The 15,499-nt window shown below is 36.1% G+C and overlaps 1 protein-coding gene across 2 annotated transcripts in view; it reads left to right on the plus strand.

Annotated features, from left to right (window-relative positions):
* LOC137385733 (coiled-coil and C2 domain-containing protein 2A-like) overlaps positions 1-15,499 on the plus strand; it is a 60,485-nt gene that overhangs the window by 32,077 nt on the left and 12,909 nt on the right. For both annotated transcript variants that reach the window (XR_010977796.1, XM_068072269.1), the window contains exons 22-31: positions 3,260-3,416; positions 7,588-7,738; positions 8,062-8,200; positions 8,518-8,724; positions 9,436-9,617; positions 9,709-9,897; positions 10,135-10,248; positions 13,984-14,179; positions 14,494-14,658; positions 15,281-15,481. Coding sequence is in view for 1 of the 2 variants with exons in the window: in XM_068072269.1 (XP_067928370.1) it covers positions 3,260-3,416; positions 7,588-7,738; positions 8,062-8,200; positions 8,518-8,724; positions 9,436-9,617; positions 9,709-9,897; positions 10,135-10,248; positions 13,984-14,179; positions 14,494-14,658; positions 15,281-15,481 (1,701 nt within the window). In the remaining variant the exon portion in view is untranslated. The remainder of the gene's footprint in view (positions 1-3,259; positions 3,417-7,587; positions 7,739-8,061; positions 8,201-8,517; positions 8,725-9,435; positions 9,618-9,708; positions 9,898-10,134; positions 10,249-13,983; positions 14,180-14,493; positions 14,659-15,280; positions 15,482-15,499) is intronic.

A 15,499-nucleotide genomic window follows, 5' to 3' on the forward strand; every position in this document is an offset into this window, starting at 1 on the left:
ATCTCATTCCACCCCTGAAAACATGCTTTCACATTCCATTCCACCCCTGTAGACATGCCCTCACATCTCATTCCGCCCTGGTAAACACGCCCTCACACTTATTCCACCCCTGTAAAAACGCCCTCACGACTCATTCCACCCCTGTAGGCATGCTGTCACATTTTAATTAACTCCTTCCTCACACTCTCACATCACTGTAGAGTGATGTGAGCTAAAGGCTACAAAGCTTAAAAAAGCATACATTGTTCAAAGAAATAAGGTCAGTATATTCATTAAAAAAGCTAAATGTATGTTCCATGAAAAGCTAATAGCTGAATCTTCCAACTCCACTGAGATGTGGAAAGTGGTCAAGCAAGCTAGTGGAATGAAAACTATCGAAGACAACAAAATTGTTAAGCTGCTTTCAGATAGCAATGATGAAATCATAACAAACCAAATACAGATAGAAAAAATATTTAACAATTATTTTACCCAGATAGGACCTCAGTTTGCTAAAGCTTTTCCTGAAAGCCAACTCGACTTACATTCAATTAGGTCTAAAAGCTTTCCGGAATTTAAATTATGTCATGTAGACGAAAGTGTTGTTAATAACACTTTAACTGGTCTAAATGAAAAGAAAGCTGCAGGATTGGATTTGATTCCCGCTAAGCTTGTTAAAATGTGTGCACTCTACCTTACATTACCCTTAACCTATATAATAAACATGACAATTAACACCGGCACTGTTCCTACTAACATGAAAATTGCAAAGGTACTACCGTTGTTTAAAAAAGGATCAAAAAGGGTGTCTAGCAATTATAGACCTATATCAATTCTACCAGTTTTTTCAAAAGTTCTTGAGAAAGTCGTGAACGCTCAGGTACACAATCATTTGGAAACACACAGCATAATAACCAAACATCAACATGGGTTTCTAAAAGGGAAAGGCACACATAATGCTCTAATAGATTTTTCAAATCAGTCTTTTTCTGCTTTAAATGGAAAAAACATTGTCCTAGATATTTTTATTGACTTCTCGAAGGCTTTCGACACTATAAATCACTCTATTTTGCTTCAAAAACTCACAGCTTATAATTTTTCATGTAGCACTGTCGAACTATTTCAAAGTTATCTTTCTGATAGAACTCAGTCAGTATATTTAAATAAATCTACTCTATCAGAATCACAACAAATTGAATGTGGGGTTCCACAAGGTTCTATCCTCGGCCCTACATTGTTCCTTCTCTATTCTCTATATAAATGATTTAATTTATTATTCGAAACCCTTCTCTACTATTTTGTTTGCTGATGATACAAATCTGTTTTTTACTGACAAGAAATTAAGTGATAATATCCACGAAATCAATTCAGCTTTAGATAGAGTTCAAAATTGGTGTACTGCAAACAAACTAGCTCTTAACATTGATAAAACAAATTTTATAATAATCAAAAATCATCAGAATAAATTTGAACTTAGCCAAAATATAAGTATCAACGATAAGCCAATAAATAATGTTACAAATGTGAAATTCTTAGGAGTAGTTATTGACAACTCATTAAACTGGTCTTCTCATATTGATTATTTGAGAAGTCATCTGCATAAAAATTTGGGTATAATTTTCAAAGCCTCAGAAATTTTTCCAACTGACATTTTAATATTGCTTTATAAGTTTAATAAACAGTAAATCAATTTATTGTTTAGAAGCATGGGACAATGCTGCTGAGTGTCATTTGAATAAAATATTTCTGATTCAAAAGCGTCTGATGCAAATAATCTTCCATAAAAATTTCAAAGACCACACAGTTATCTGTTCAAAAAGGCTAATGTTCTTCCAATTAAAGAGTTATACAAACTCCGTTTAAGTATTCTCACTCATTCATCATTCTACTCTGACACTCATGTTCAACAACACTCTTATGCTACCCGTTATTCTTCTTATGCCTTACCTTACCCTAAGTCTACATCTACAGCTGGACATCGACAGGTAACTTACCAGTTGTCCAGTTTTTGGAATGACTTACCAATATCGATCAGGTACATTGAAAATTCAAACAGTTTTAGGATTGCTTTAAAGAGGCATCTGCTTGACTCATTGGGATGGCTTTAGGTCTTAATATGTGAACATTGTTATATTAAGAAAATTGTCAACTCTGGCCCTGCACCTTGATTAGCCCTGTGTCCTTCATCCCTCCCTATTGTATTATGATCGCTTATTCATATATGTATACCTATTTATTTAGTTTATGTCTCTGTGTGCATCTGTTTTTATGATGACAATAAACTAATACAACACAACAGTTCGTTCCTCACTGTAAACCCTTGCATTTCATTCCACTACTGGCTGCATGCCCTCACAATTTCTGAAAGGTCTACTTCCTTTTCTTTATCGTCATGCCAAACAGCTAAACATAAATCTGCTTCAACCATATTTCAACGGATGACTGTTCGAAGCTCATCCTTTCCATCGCCAAATTTGCAAGGGATTAAATGAGTTTGGCAGGGCACTTACACATCCCTTCATACGCAGGCAGCAGGCATGTTCAAGGTGGAATTTCTTAACAACCATCCGTCTGCGTGTTCATGATACTTTTAAGGTGTCCAACCCCACAAACAACCATCTGAGTCACTGAATATTGTTTAATTCATTTTCATGAATAAAAAAGGTTTGGTACCCACTTGTCTTACTGGTGCAAAGCTGTATCAAGCCGAAGCATTATTGTGCTGTTTAACTGTTATTACCGCTGATTATTGTTATTTCGTGATAAAATAATAAGACGGTTTATCGCAAAGCTCTAGCATAAACACTGCTCAGTTTTTCTCTACGCCTTACTTTCACTCACCCTTCACTACATCTTTCACATTTTTTCTTCTTCACATTGTCCCCCCTACTCACATTTCTTTTTCTTTTTGTTTGTCGTTGTCTTGTCGGGTAAATAAAAACATGAGTCACATAACGAGTCATGCACTAATTAAGTTTGACAGTAATTCTTAATAGTTATACCGGTAGATAGCTTCAGGCCTTCACTTCCTCCAGTACCTCCAAAATGGAAGCATTTTAGGCTGTATTTTATTGGGGCGTGCTCTATTTTAGATTACAAAACTTACAATTTTTTACATTTTAAAACTTTCAATGGCAATTGTATATAATAACCCTGAATATAGTGGAGCCGTCTCACTAACTCTTTTTGGTAAAAGGTTTCACTCGTTTTTATTCAATTGCTTGCCTCAAACCGTGGATGGACAAACGGATGGACAAACTGGTTTCTTTCATGTCTACAGATCTATGAAGTTGGAGTACTTAGGGACAGATATCTGGCGACTGTGTATGCAGCCATCCCGGCCACCACTGTCACGTCTGCTGAGACAGTCGAACTGGACAGTCTTGACTTTGCCAATGAACAGAGGAGAACCTACAAGCATGAGGCTGTCGGCTCAGGTCAGTTACTGTCATGTTTTAGATATTGACAGCATTCGCATTTCTCCTGTTCACCAAGAGAGATGTACATCAATTGATGCTAGGTTACTATGTAAACAAACCTGTAGCTCTCCGGGATACAGAAGGTTTATTTTTTCCATCTAATTGTCTCCATTTTATATTTGCCTAATCGCTTTCCTCTTTACAATATAATGTATACCTTACTTGTTCTCAAAGAGCAATCTAGCACACGTCAAATATACCAGTTCATTTCCTTTATATTGACATGCTCAATATTGCATGCTTTATCACTTCTAGGTCACAATCATTACTATGATACAGGGCTTTCTAGGTCACAATTATTATTATGATACAGGGCCTTCTAGGTCACAATTATTACTATGATACAGGACAATGATTTTTAATGAAAAACCAAGTTATTAGCATTGAAATAATTGATGAATATGTTATAGCTAATTACATTGCGAGTTTAACCCCCATTTGCTCTTTAACCGTTATCAAATTGACTAAATTTATATCTTAATAGTATAATTTTAGGAAATCAAACTAATTTCAATGCATCCAGCTTAGGTTGACCTTATAATATAATTTTTTTGCAAACAATTTTTATTTATGAGCAGATCAGTAACAGGATAAGACAACTCTTAAAAGAATAGTAAGCTTGAACACAACTTCCTAGCATTTTGTCATTGTAATAATTGGTGAGATGTCAGTGAATAACCGCAGTAAATTAAATCAGTTTTCACTATATATTCTGCTCGAACAAAATTAAAAGGCAGACAATTCCAGACACCAGTAAGTCAATAGTCTTAATCTTAGACATTCAAGTTCCCGTGTCACCCAATACATCGATCAGCAGCCCAAACTTCTCGAGCTCCTCCAACGAGATGACACTTTGACTGAGTTTGGAGTGTCGATAATTAATAGTTTTAATGAGCAAATCCTTCCCTAGCGTGTTTTTACTGTGTGAGGCTTTTTATACTCTTCTTTCTTCACTCTCTTTATCATTCTCTCATTCTAGAAGTGCAAACGGACTAGCGTCTCATTTTTTCCCCGTTGCTTAAATGGTTTTTTGCTTAAAAGTAGCGCAGCATCCGCAGGTCATTCTTTTTAACAATTTTATTATATAAAAAGTCAAGCTAAGGTAAACGCTTAGAAAATTAGTGTCATTAATGCGAATCCAATGACTCAAGTGACAGTGAATTGCCTAATTCTATTGATTCCATTGCCTTCCCTCAGTCTGATGTGAGGACTTCATTTGGATTATAATGGCAGCATTTGATTGATTTTTCATTGGGAAAAGTACAAATTGGCTCTGGCTTCTAAGGCATAGCAGCCTCGGTGATGTATACAGAGGATTGTGCCATAACTGAGTAACTTTACGAATCATAAATTATATATTTAAAATTGTGCTGGGGGCTGGTTGATAGTGGATTAGACACATGATCCGTCTATAGAGCCGTGGAAATTATATGCTATGAAGGAGTTATTTTCACAATCACAATATGTCTGTCAGGATGGTTGTGAGAGAGAATAGTAGTTTTGTTTTAGCTAAGCAAAATTTATTCATAAAACCAATTTTAAGTCGAGTCTGTGTTCAGTAGCATTTGCTTTATTGTTATTTTTTATAGATGACGTCTATGGCATGTCTCTGACATGTCTATGGCATGTCTCTGACATGTTTATAGCATGTCTCTGACATGTCTATGGCATGTATCTGACATGTCTATGGTATGTCTATGGTTTCTAAATATTAGTGAAGGAATGAATCTCTATTACTAATTCAGTTGAAACTCTATTATTATACAGCTTATGTCATTTGAACATTAGTCTGTTTAAGAAACACAGGCTTGTTATGCCTATCACCTTGTTATGTTACAGTTACAATACTTGTTGTAATACTGCAGCAAATACTAAGGTAATTGTCGAGTTTTCAATTATTTTTGCTAAAACGGATTTTGATATGCCAACAAAAGCGCAGAATCCATATTTTTATTTTGCATAAAAACAACAACACAGACCGATTATGAAATATGTAAACCTTTTACTTAGCTGTAAAATGTACAGCCACTAAAAACAATAACACAGACCAATTATGAAATATATAAACCTTTTACTTAGCTGTAAAATGTACAGCCACTAAAAACAACAACACAGACCGATTATGAAATATATAAACCTTTTACTTAGCTGTAAAATGTACAGCCACTAAAAACAATAACACAGACCGATTATGAAATATATAAACCTTTTACTTAGCTGTAAAATGTACAGCCACTAAAAACAACAACACAGACCGATTATGAAATATATAAACCTTTTACTTAGCTGTAAAATGTATAGCCACTAAAAACAATAACACAGACCGATTATGAAATATATAAACCTTTTACTTAGCTGTAAAATGTACAGCCACTAAAAACAACAACACAGACCGATTATGAAATATATAAACCTTTTACTTAGCTGTAAAATGTACAGCCACTAAAAACAATAACACAGACTGATTATGAAATATATAAACCTTTTACTTAGCTGTAAAATGTACAGCCACTAAAAACAATAACACAGACCGATTATGAAATATATAAACCTTTTACTTAGCTGTAAAATGTACAGCCACTAAAAACAACAACACAGACCGATTATGAAATATGTAAACCTTTAACTTAGCTGTAAAATGTACAGCCACTAAAAACAATAACACAGACCGATTATGAAATATGTAAACCTTTTACTTAGCTGTAAAATGTACAGCCACTAAAAACAATAACACAGACCGATTATGAAATATGTAAACCTTTTACTTAGCTGTAAAATGTACAGCCACTAAAAACAACAACACAGACCAATTATGAAATATATAAACCTTTTACTTAGCTGTAAAATGTACAGCCACTAAAAACAATAACACAGACCGATTATGAAATATGTAAACCTTTTACTTAGCTGTAAAATGTACAGCCACTAAAAACAACAACACAGACCAATTATGAAATATATAAATCTTTTACTTAGCTGTAAAATGTACAGCCACTAAAAACAATAACACAGACCGATTATGAAATATGTAAACCTTTTACTTAGCTGTAAAATGTACAGCCACTAAAAACAACAACACAGACCAATTATGAAATATATAAACCTTTTACTTAGCTGTAAAATGTACAGCCACTAAAAACAATAACACAGACCAGTTATGAAATATATAAACCTTTTACTTAGCTGTAAAATGTACAGCCACTAAAAACAATAACACAGACTGATTATGAAATATATAAACCTTTTACTTAGCTGTAAAATTTACAGCCACTAAAAACAATAACACAGACCGATTATGAAATATATAAACCTTTTACTTAGCTGTAAAATGTACAGCCACTAAAAACAACAACACAGACCGATTATGAAATATGTAAACTTTTAACTTAGCTGTAAAATGTACAGCCACTAAAAACAACAACACAGACTGATTATGAAATATATAAACCTTTTACTTAGCTGTAAAATTTACAGCCACTAAAAACAATAACACAGACCGATTATGAAATATATAAACCTTTTACTTAGCTGTAAAATGTACAGCCACTAAAAACAACAACACAGACCGATTATGAAATATGTAAACCTTTTACTTAGCTGTAAAATGTACAGCCACTAAAAACGAAAACTGTGCTAGAGTTTAATAATTGTTTAAAAAGTAAAACCATTCAAAGTTTTCCTTTTTTTAAATGATCTATTAATCCGCAGTTAATGATCTATTAATCCGCAGTTAATGATCTATTAATCCGCAGTTAGCTTTGGCCAGCCAAAGGCAAAAGTGTAAGCCCGACTACCATTCTTTGGTTTGAAAATATTCCAATCTTCAAGTCTTTCTTGTCACGATTAATGTGCATAAACTTTGATTAGGTATAAAAACAGGATGATTTTAATAGTAATAAAACTACGTGTGTCATAGCTGAGAGGGCAACTCCAGAGCTCTAGAGCTATAATTATGTCTCCCTATTGATGTACACTCTTATTTTTATTACGTATTAACTAGTGATAATTTACTGTACCTTTGTGCTGTTAATATTTCATTTGCCGTGACAATCATATCTGACATGCAGGCTTCTCAGTTACGTTTGACATGTTTGTTAAGAGTCTCAATTATATTTGACATGCTGCGCAGGTGTGCCAGTCATATTTGACATAGAAGGTAACTTACAAGAGACGATAACACCACTGACTGCAGGCAATCTGCTCGTATCTGTGGCATGGGATGTGGATGCCTATGGCAACCCTCTTATTCCTGTCACTCCTTCTTCCCAAGCCAATCCAGGGTATGCAGCACATTAATCTTGCTAATGCTTTACCCAAGTATATAAACAACTAGGTATGGTGACAAAGTGTTTTTAGGTTGTGCGCCACGAACATAGGGTTTGTCGCTCTGAAATGAATGCCTTTTAATTAGGACTGGTTGCCTTTTTAATAGTTGCTCTTTTTAGCTGCGACTTGAACTGAGACTATAGAGTGCCTGATAGCCTGTGGTACTGAGTCTTGCAGGTCTATTGTGTGCAAGACCTAACTGTTGGATGAGCCCTTTGCTGCTCCGGCCCTGTTGCTAGGTCTACCTCAGCTTTCATCACATGTAATTTCGCTTTAGGACGGTGAAAGGAAAGGATGCAGTGGCTGAAATTGGTGCCTCGGCTATGATGGACATGGACAAGCTTTCTAAGTGGGTAACGGAGAGTAGGATTGACCCCAATGACCCTGCCAACAGCGAGCTCATCTATTTGCTGCGGGTTTGTATGATAAGTACACTCATATCGCGGAATATAAATACTCACCTGTAATGTCTCACTATACCTAAGGTTGTATGATAAGTACACCTATATTACAGTATATACTCACCTGTAATGTCTCACTATACCTAAGGTTGTATAATAAGTACACTTATATTACAGTATATACTCACCTGTAATGTCTCACTATACCTAAGGTTGTCTAGATACTCCCCTTGAAGGTCTCTAATAGTACGAAGTTCAGCATTGTTATAATTTATGGTGTGACACCTCTAAGCATTCTTCTATCTCACTTTCAATGCCGTATATTTTCTCAGCCTAAGGGGGGTGGAGACAACATTGGTGGTCCTGAGTATTTCCGCCTTGAGCAGCTTCAAGAAGAATTTAATTTTGCGACAGATGAGGAAATCGCTGCTGATCAGCGACTGCGGCTGCTTGAGCTAAGAGAGAGGGAGGTAGATGAGTTTAGAAACATGAAGATGATCCCTGCCAATGCCAATGAAATACCTGCAGAGATCTTTAAAGTGAGTCAGACAAGCGTCGTTGGTTGCTATAACAACTAGTCTAATAACAGATATTTGTACCTTTGACTAGCTTCCGATTGCTGCATTATTTACCAGTTACTAGCGGAGTGAGTTGGTATGACTGTTATAGTTGAGAAGATTGAACTAGTAGCATGCACTGAGGTACACCGACTATAAGTAGCAGGTACTGAAAGGGTTTACCTAGTAGCAGGTACTGAGAGGTTTTATCTAGTAGCAGGTGCTGAGATGGTTTAACTAGCAGCATGTGCTGAGAGGGTTTACTAGTAGCAGGTGCTGAGATGGTTTACCTAGTAGCAGGTGCTGAGAGGTTTTACCTAGCAGCAGGTGCTGAGAGGGTTTACTAGTAGCAGGTGCTGAGAGGGTTTACCTAGTAGCAGGTACTGATATGGTTTAACTAGTAGCAGGTGCTGAGATGGTTTACTAGTAGCAGGTGCTGAGAGGGTTTACCTAGTAGCAGGTGCTGAGATGGTTTACTAGTAGCAGGTGCTGAGAGGGTTTACCTAGTAGCAGGTGCTGAGATGGTTTACTAGTAGCAGGTGCTGAGAGGGTTTACCTAGTAGCGGGTGCGGAGAACTTTCACGTAGTAGCAGGCGAAAGTATCTGTATTTGTCTACCCTGTCTTTAGTACCTAGGAGTTGTCTACCCTGTCTTTTGTACCTAGGAGTTGTCTACCCTGTCTTTTGTACCTAGGAGTATAACAATAGAATGCATAAAGAAGAAGAGGAAAAGAAGGTGGAAGGAGACACGCACAGGGCCAAGGTGACACGGTTCATGCAGCGGGTACGAGAGCAGGTGCTTGAAAGAAAAAGACTTGCTGCCCATCAAAAAAGTCTCCAGGAAATAGTGATAGAGGAGAGCGTGCCTAACATTGCGTATGTGCTCCTGTGTATCTCACTAGTATTTCTCCATTCAGTAATTATGAAGTTTGTTCCGCATTAGAGAGTGTTCTACCTTATTATTTAGGACTGTTGTACTCAACCTCGGCCACAAGTTGGCACCAAGAAGGCCTCTCAGGCCGCGTAGGAAAGAAAGGAAGACGGTTAGCGGTCAAAATCTGGTAGACAGGGAAGTGAAGCTGATGGTTAATATAACGCGTGCCTATGATGTACCCTGTCGGGTTCCTGACAGCAACACGCCATCCGCTGACAAGGGGTTAGTTATCCAGTTTCCTATCTGCCTAGATGAGTGTTGTCATTTATGATTTTCATCTCCGTTGTGGAAAAACTAGCTGCGCTTACTATCTCCTACGATTTCAAATTGCAATTAATGTCTAGAAGTTTAGCCATAACTCTTTAGTACTGACTCTCAATCATAGAGATGAATTTGCACCATAGAGTAAACATTGCCATAGAGTAAACATAGAGTACAACCTTGCCATACCGGTTGCAGGCTGTTGAAAGTCAGACCAATCTTCGAAGTCATGTTCCAAAAAAAGAAGAAAACAACATCAGTGGCAGCAGGGCCAAATCCAAGCTGGAATGAGGAGCTCAACCTTCCTTTTAGGTACTGTTTAGCAAGAGTCACTCCTAGACTATATATATCAGTCATTTGAATTTCAAGGTAATGAAAACATACAACAAAAAGCATTTGTATAAAGATGGTTAAATTCCTCTAGGAGCGGCCGTTAAAATCTCGTGGTTTGTATTACTATTTAATGGCAGTACAAAAACAAGTTACAAGATAAACAATGTTTTATAAAAAATTGAAACCTTATCGCCTTGTTTAATCTGATTGAAAAAGTTCTTTAAAAATTTAATTACTACAATATCTATTAAAATTTAAAATTTCATCTCAAGTTTATTTTATACAATCAATAAACAAATAGTACACAAGTAATTGTGGAGTTGCTCACCCACTCTGCTCTTTTTTAATGGAAATAGAAATAACAATTTTCCATTAAAGTTAGTACTAAATCCGTCATCACGTTCTGAAAGTATCTCAGTTTAACATTGCCAAGTATAATTTGCTAGAAACTGCTACTCAATGTATTGATAATTTGTAGTTAGAATAATAGGGCAGAATCGTGTCTGAGCTGAACATAATGATTCTAGATGTAATCGTAAGGATGCAGTCAAACATAGACATCGAAGTTAATCTATTACCGTATTCACTTCTTACGTCAAAACTATTGTATGTTAGAGCAAAATATTCTTTTAAGGCTATATTGTATTCTGTTTAATTTGTTCAACAGCCATGAACATATTGAGAAATATTTAATACAAACACATTACATAAAACTATACAAAAACCAACATTGGGTGTAAATTTATGTAAAAACTGAATTATTATAGCAGCAATCAGTAAGAGGAGGTTTTTATGGCCACTTCTCTCTAGGGGCATGTGAACAAAATTTCAGGCAGTTTAATATATGGGTTCAGTGGTAGAGCAAAATCTCATTCACACTGGTCGTCATTTATGAACGTTTGATAACTACAAAAAGAAAATGCATTTGTATGAAAATAATTTAGTTCAGGTGCCGGCTCAGTGATTAGCAATTATAAGATTACCAACATAAAGATGTGGTTGCGTCAAATTTGCGTTGATCTTAAAAGAAAGCATTTTTTTTCTCTATCTGTTGATATGTTGTTTGTTGTGTTACGCGATCTCATTGCCAAGATATTTGAAGATTAAATTCGAAAAAGTCTGATCGCGATAAAAACGCTCAGGCCACCAAAACGTGCCCAGACTTGCCCAAAATGATGTCACGCGTTATACAACCTGTCTCTATCTCTCGTATTCACATCGGCTATTTGCGATAAAAGTCTAGTCTTACGCGGCTCTATTGGCGTATATCTTATTTTGTATTTGCTCATGTTGGCTAGAATAAAATTTTAAATCCAGCTACAGATGCATTATTATGAATGTTTCAAAGGCCTCAAATAACGAAAATTGAAAATTTGTTCTACTCACTTTCTCCAAATGTTGTGTAAACATTTGGGTACCGACTACCAATTCTACCGGTCTGCGGTAATTCTGTCAAGCTAACTATGTAGAACGAGGTCTTTGTATTAGCACAGTTCCGCAGCTACCCATACTAACGATATACAGCCTCCCATAAGTCCCGCCCACATTATGTCCGTCGCCTATTCTTGGGGCGGGGCTGTATATCATTGCCTACACTGTCTACGTACTAGTTTCTTACTAGTAGTATTCTTACCGAATACTACCGAAATGAAATAAGCAAGCCGTGTCTTTAAAGAGAATATAGATAGGGATAGAGTTTTAAGGATGAGAAGTCTGCTGCAAACTGGATTTGAACTCACATTCTCCAGCTCTGCCGACATCGTATACCATATCCAATTCACTACAATATTCTGCAAATCATGTTTTGCATTATCTTCAACAATATTATTTTATTATATAATTTTTACAAGCAAAAATATTTTCATCTTGGCATAAAGCTTTTATTAAAAATATTCATCAAGTCATGGCCACTCACATAGTTTTAGCTGATACAATAAGACAAATTCATCTACTGCAACAAACTCAAACAAAACATCATGGTTTATGCAGCACACATTCAAGTGTCTCTTTCCCCTTTATGGCAGTTTCCACACTGACAAAGCTTCTTCAGCTGGTGGGACGGCATAAACATTCTGTAATCAGTAAAACAAATGCAATAAATATATATCATTCATAGATATGTCATTCTAAAGTGTATCTATTGACAGCTTCCAAATTGGGAGTTAAATAGATTGCGAGTGTAATTTTAAAAACGAATAAACGTTTAACAAAGGCACAAGTACGCCAAGCCAACGATTCGAAGCTTTGGTTCTGGAAATTAAAAATTTGCCTTGATCGATCGATTTTCTTCACTTTCTACAAATGAAAAGTGAACATCTAATGTCAAATCATAAATCTAATTTACTAGATAAAGATGCCACAGAAAATTTGAAGCGAATGTAGCTAGGTGAACCGACAAAAAAATATAAAACGATGATTAGTGATAGCAAAAAGTTACAATTTTATTAATTAGTACATGTATTAATGAGTACTAAAATATTACCTTAAGTATATTCATCAATCTAAGCCATTGTATAGCTAGATGCTAAAGATTAAAAAGAAGCCGTCAAGAACTTACTGTACATACGTATCTCGCACGCGCAGGAAATTACATTTTAGCCTCAAACAGGGAAATATAATCTGAATGTAAACTCAACAGGAAACTCTATAGGAGACTCAAAGTAAAAGATAAATTTACCTCCATTCTCCGAGCTTCCTCCGTAGAACTTTAACTACCTGATGCCAAGAAAACTCGGAGTCACCTTCGCAGTAACTTTACAGCAATTTTACAATAACATTATTACATGTATGTTGTTCGCCAATCAAACGTGTCGATCGAGTAATTCATTAAAGTAACGATGTTAATTAATTTAGTAAATATTGATGTCCATGCGATTTAATAATAGAGTAAAATCCCTAAATTTGAGATCACAGACAACACGTTTTACGAGTGATAACATTTATTACGGCCTATATAAAAATTTCGCGCCGATGATTGGCTAAGGGAGCGACCTCATATTTATCGCTCGTGGTTTCTTTTCAGATATATTGCTTGTGACGTCACGAAAGAAGCACCCGCTAGAACGTGAGCTTTTTAAAAGAGGGCCTCATTCAAACGCATATATCTCTGGACAGGGTTGGTCTACAAAGACAAAAATGGCATCAAATTGTAGCTGATGTTTTAGCCTTTTATGGGTCTTAGTTTCATTAAATCGAATTTTTTGACGCAACCACATCTATAAACCCTTCTAAAGACTGATTATCATTGGTAGCTATTTACTCACAAAAAGGCGAATGATGTTAACGTAAATGTTTGACCAAGCCAACTATTTCCCTCTGTATCCCACTTTACGTGTGAACTGCAGCCAATGTAAACCAGGCTTGAGCAATAGAAATATGGGGCAAAACTTATAAAATTACACTAGATATTGTTTGAATTATCTTCATTTATATGTTTTTAATATTTTTACGTTTTTTTAATTTCATACCAACTCTTTTTTATTTGAACTTGCAAAACCATGACGTTTCAAAAAATTTCAAATGTATGTTGAAAATTACTCCATATTTTAAGAGAAATACATGCTTGAAATCTACAGTCACGCCTCGAAAGATTAGTATGTGAGGTGATCTGCATCTTTAATAGATGATAACAGTTGCTAGTGCCTTGTTATACGAGTTATATATTGTATATATTGTCCATTATTTGTCTTGTCAATTATATCTTGTCTATTTTAGAGCTCCCAATAATGACTACTCATCAGTCAGCTTGCAGACTGTCAGAGACTCTGTACACATCAATTTGTTTGACCAATATGTGACGGATGTACTTCAGGATGACAGACGTAGAGGGCGTGAGGAACACACGCGCCTAGATAAAAAGTGGCTGGGTGGTATTCAAATACCATTTGCAACTTTGTACGCTAATGGTATTGTAAGTGTTTTTACGTTGGCTATTAAATCAATGACATCTACAAAAACGATTTGCTATGTAAAGAGTTTTTTTTACCTTTGAAGAACACTTGTTTATTGACTCAAATCTACCATACTTTCATTTCGAGCTGTTCAAAATGTATTTGGAGTTAATGATTATCTTCTCATGCATATCCATATGCCCAATAGCATATCAATCATATATATATCATAGTATAACAATCATATGCCCATATGATTGTAAGAAACTCAATCATAGCTTTTTGATCGACTGAATGAGACAGGCGCAGTGTAACAAATTTAATTGGTTGTCAGATTGAGGGAGCATTTAGACTTGACTCCCCCGCAGTCTTGCTGGGATACACTAGGGATACCGGCAAGAGGAAAGGCACAGATGATGCCGTACCCACTCATACATATGTCAACCTGTTCATCACTATAGAACCGTCTCTTGGAGTTGCTCCAGATCATAAGGAAACTGTAAGTTGTCTTAGCCTTGCTGAATGCTCTGTAAACTTTTGCCTCATATGCTGATGTCTGACTCATATGTTCATGACTAACTCGTATATCGATGTCTAACTCATACGCTGATGTCTGACTCATATGTTGATGACTAACTCGTATATCGATGTCTAACTCATACGCTGATGTCTGACTCATATGTTGATGACTAACTCGTATATCGATGTCTAACTCATACGCTGATGTCTGACTCATATGTTGATGACTAACTCGTATATCGATGTCTAACTCATATGCTGATGTCTAACTCATATATCGATGTCTAACTCATATGCTGATGTCTAACTCGTATATCGATGTCTGACTCATATACCGATGTCTGACTTGTCTCATAGTACTAATTTTGTGTAAACTTTTGGGCTAGCTTCACGTCAAGTATCCCTCATTAGTTCCAAATGAGGGATACTTGACGTGATTGTTAGTCACTTATTAGTTCCAAATGTTTTATTCCGATGTCAACCATTCATTCATTTTTGTAGATGTATCGTAGGTCGGCAATTTGAACAAATGTATTATTGTATCCTGGTTCCACCTTGGCTCTGTTTTCTTTCACAATCACAGCATAGTAATTTCTATGCAGTTTGAAAGTAATGAATCAGAAGAGCTACTGGATGCTGCAGCCAAGTACATGGGGATAGTGGAAAAGGCCTTCCCCTCAAGAGCCTACACGACCGCGGTCATAGACATCAATGGCAAAAATGTCTTCATCACCAAATACTTCAAAGCTCTTGCTCCTCCCAGTGCAGTCCTTGCGCTCTCCAATGATAAAGAATCACAGATGGTACGGGGCATGTCAAGC

The sequence above is a fragment of the Watersipora subatra genome, chromosome 1 (assembly GCF_963576615.1).
Source record: "Watersipora subatra chromosome 1, tzWatSuba1.1, whole genome shotgun sequence".
NCBI classification, from domain to species: Eukaryota; Metazoa; Bryozoa; class Gymnolaemata; order Cheilostomatida; family Watersiporidae; genus Watersipora; species Watersipora subatra.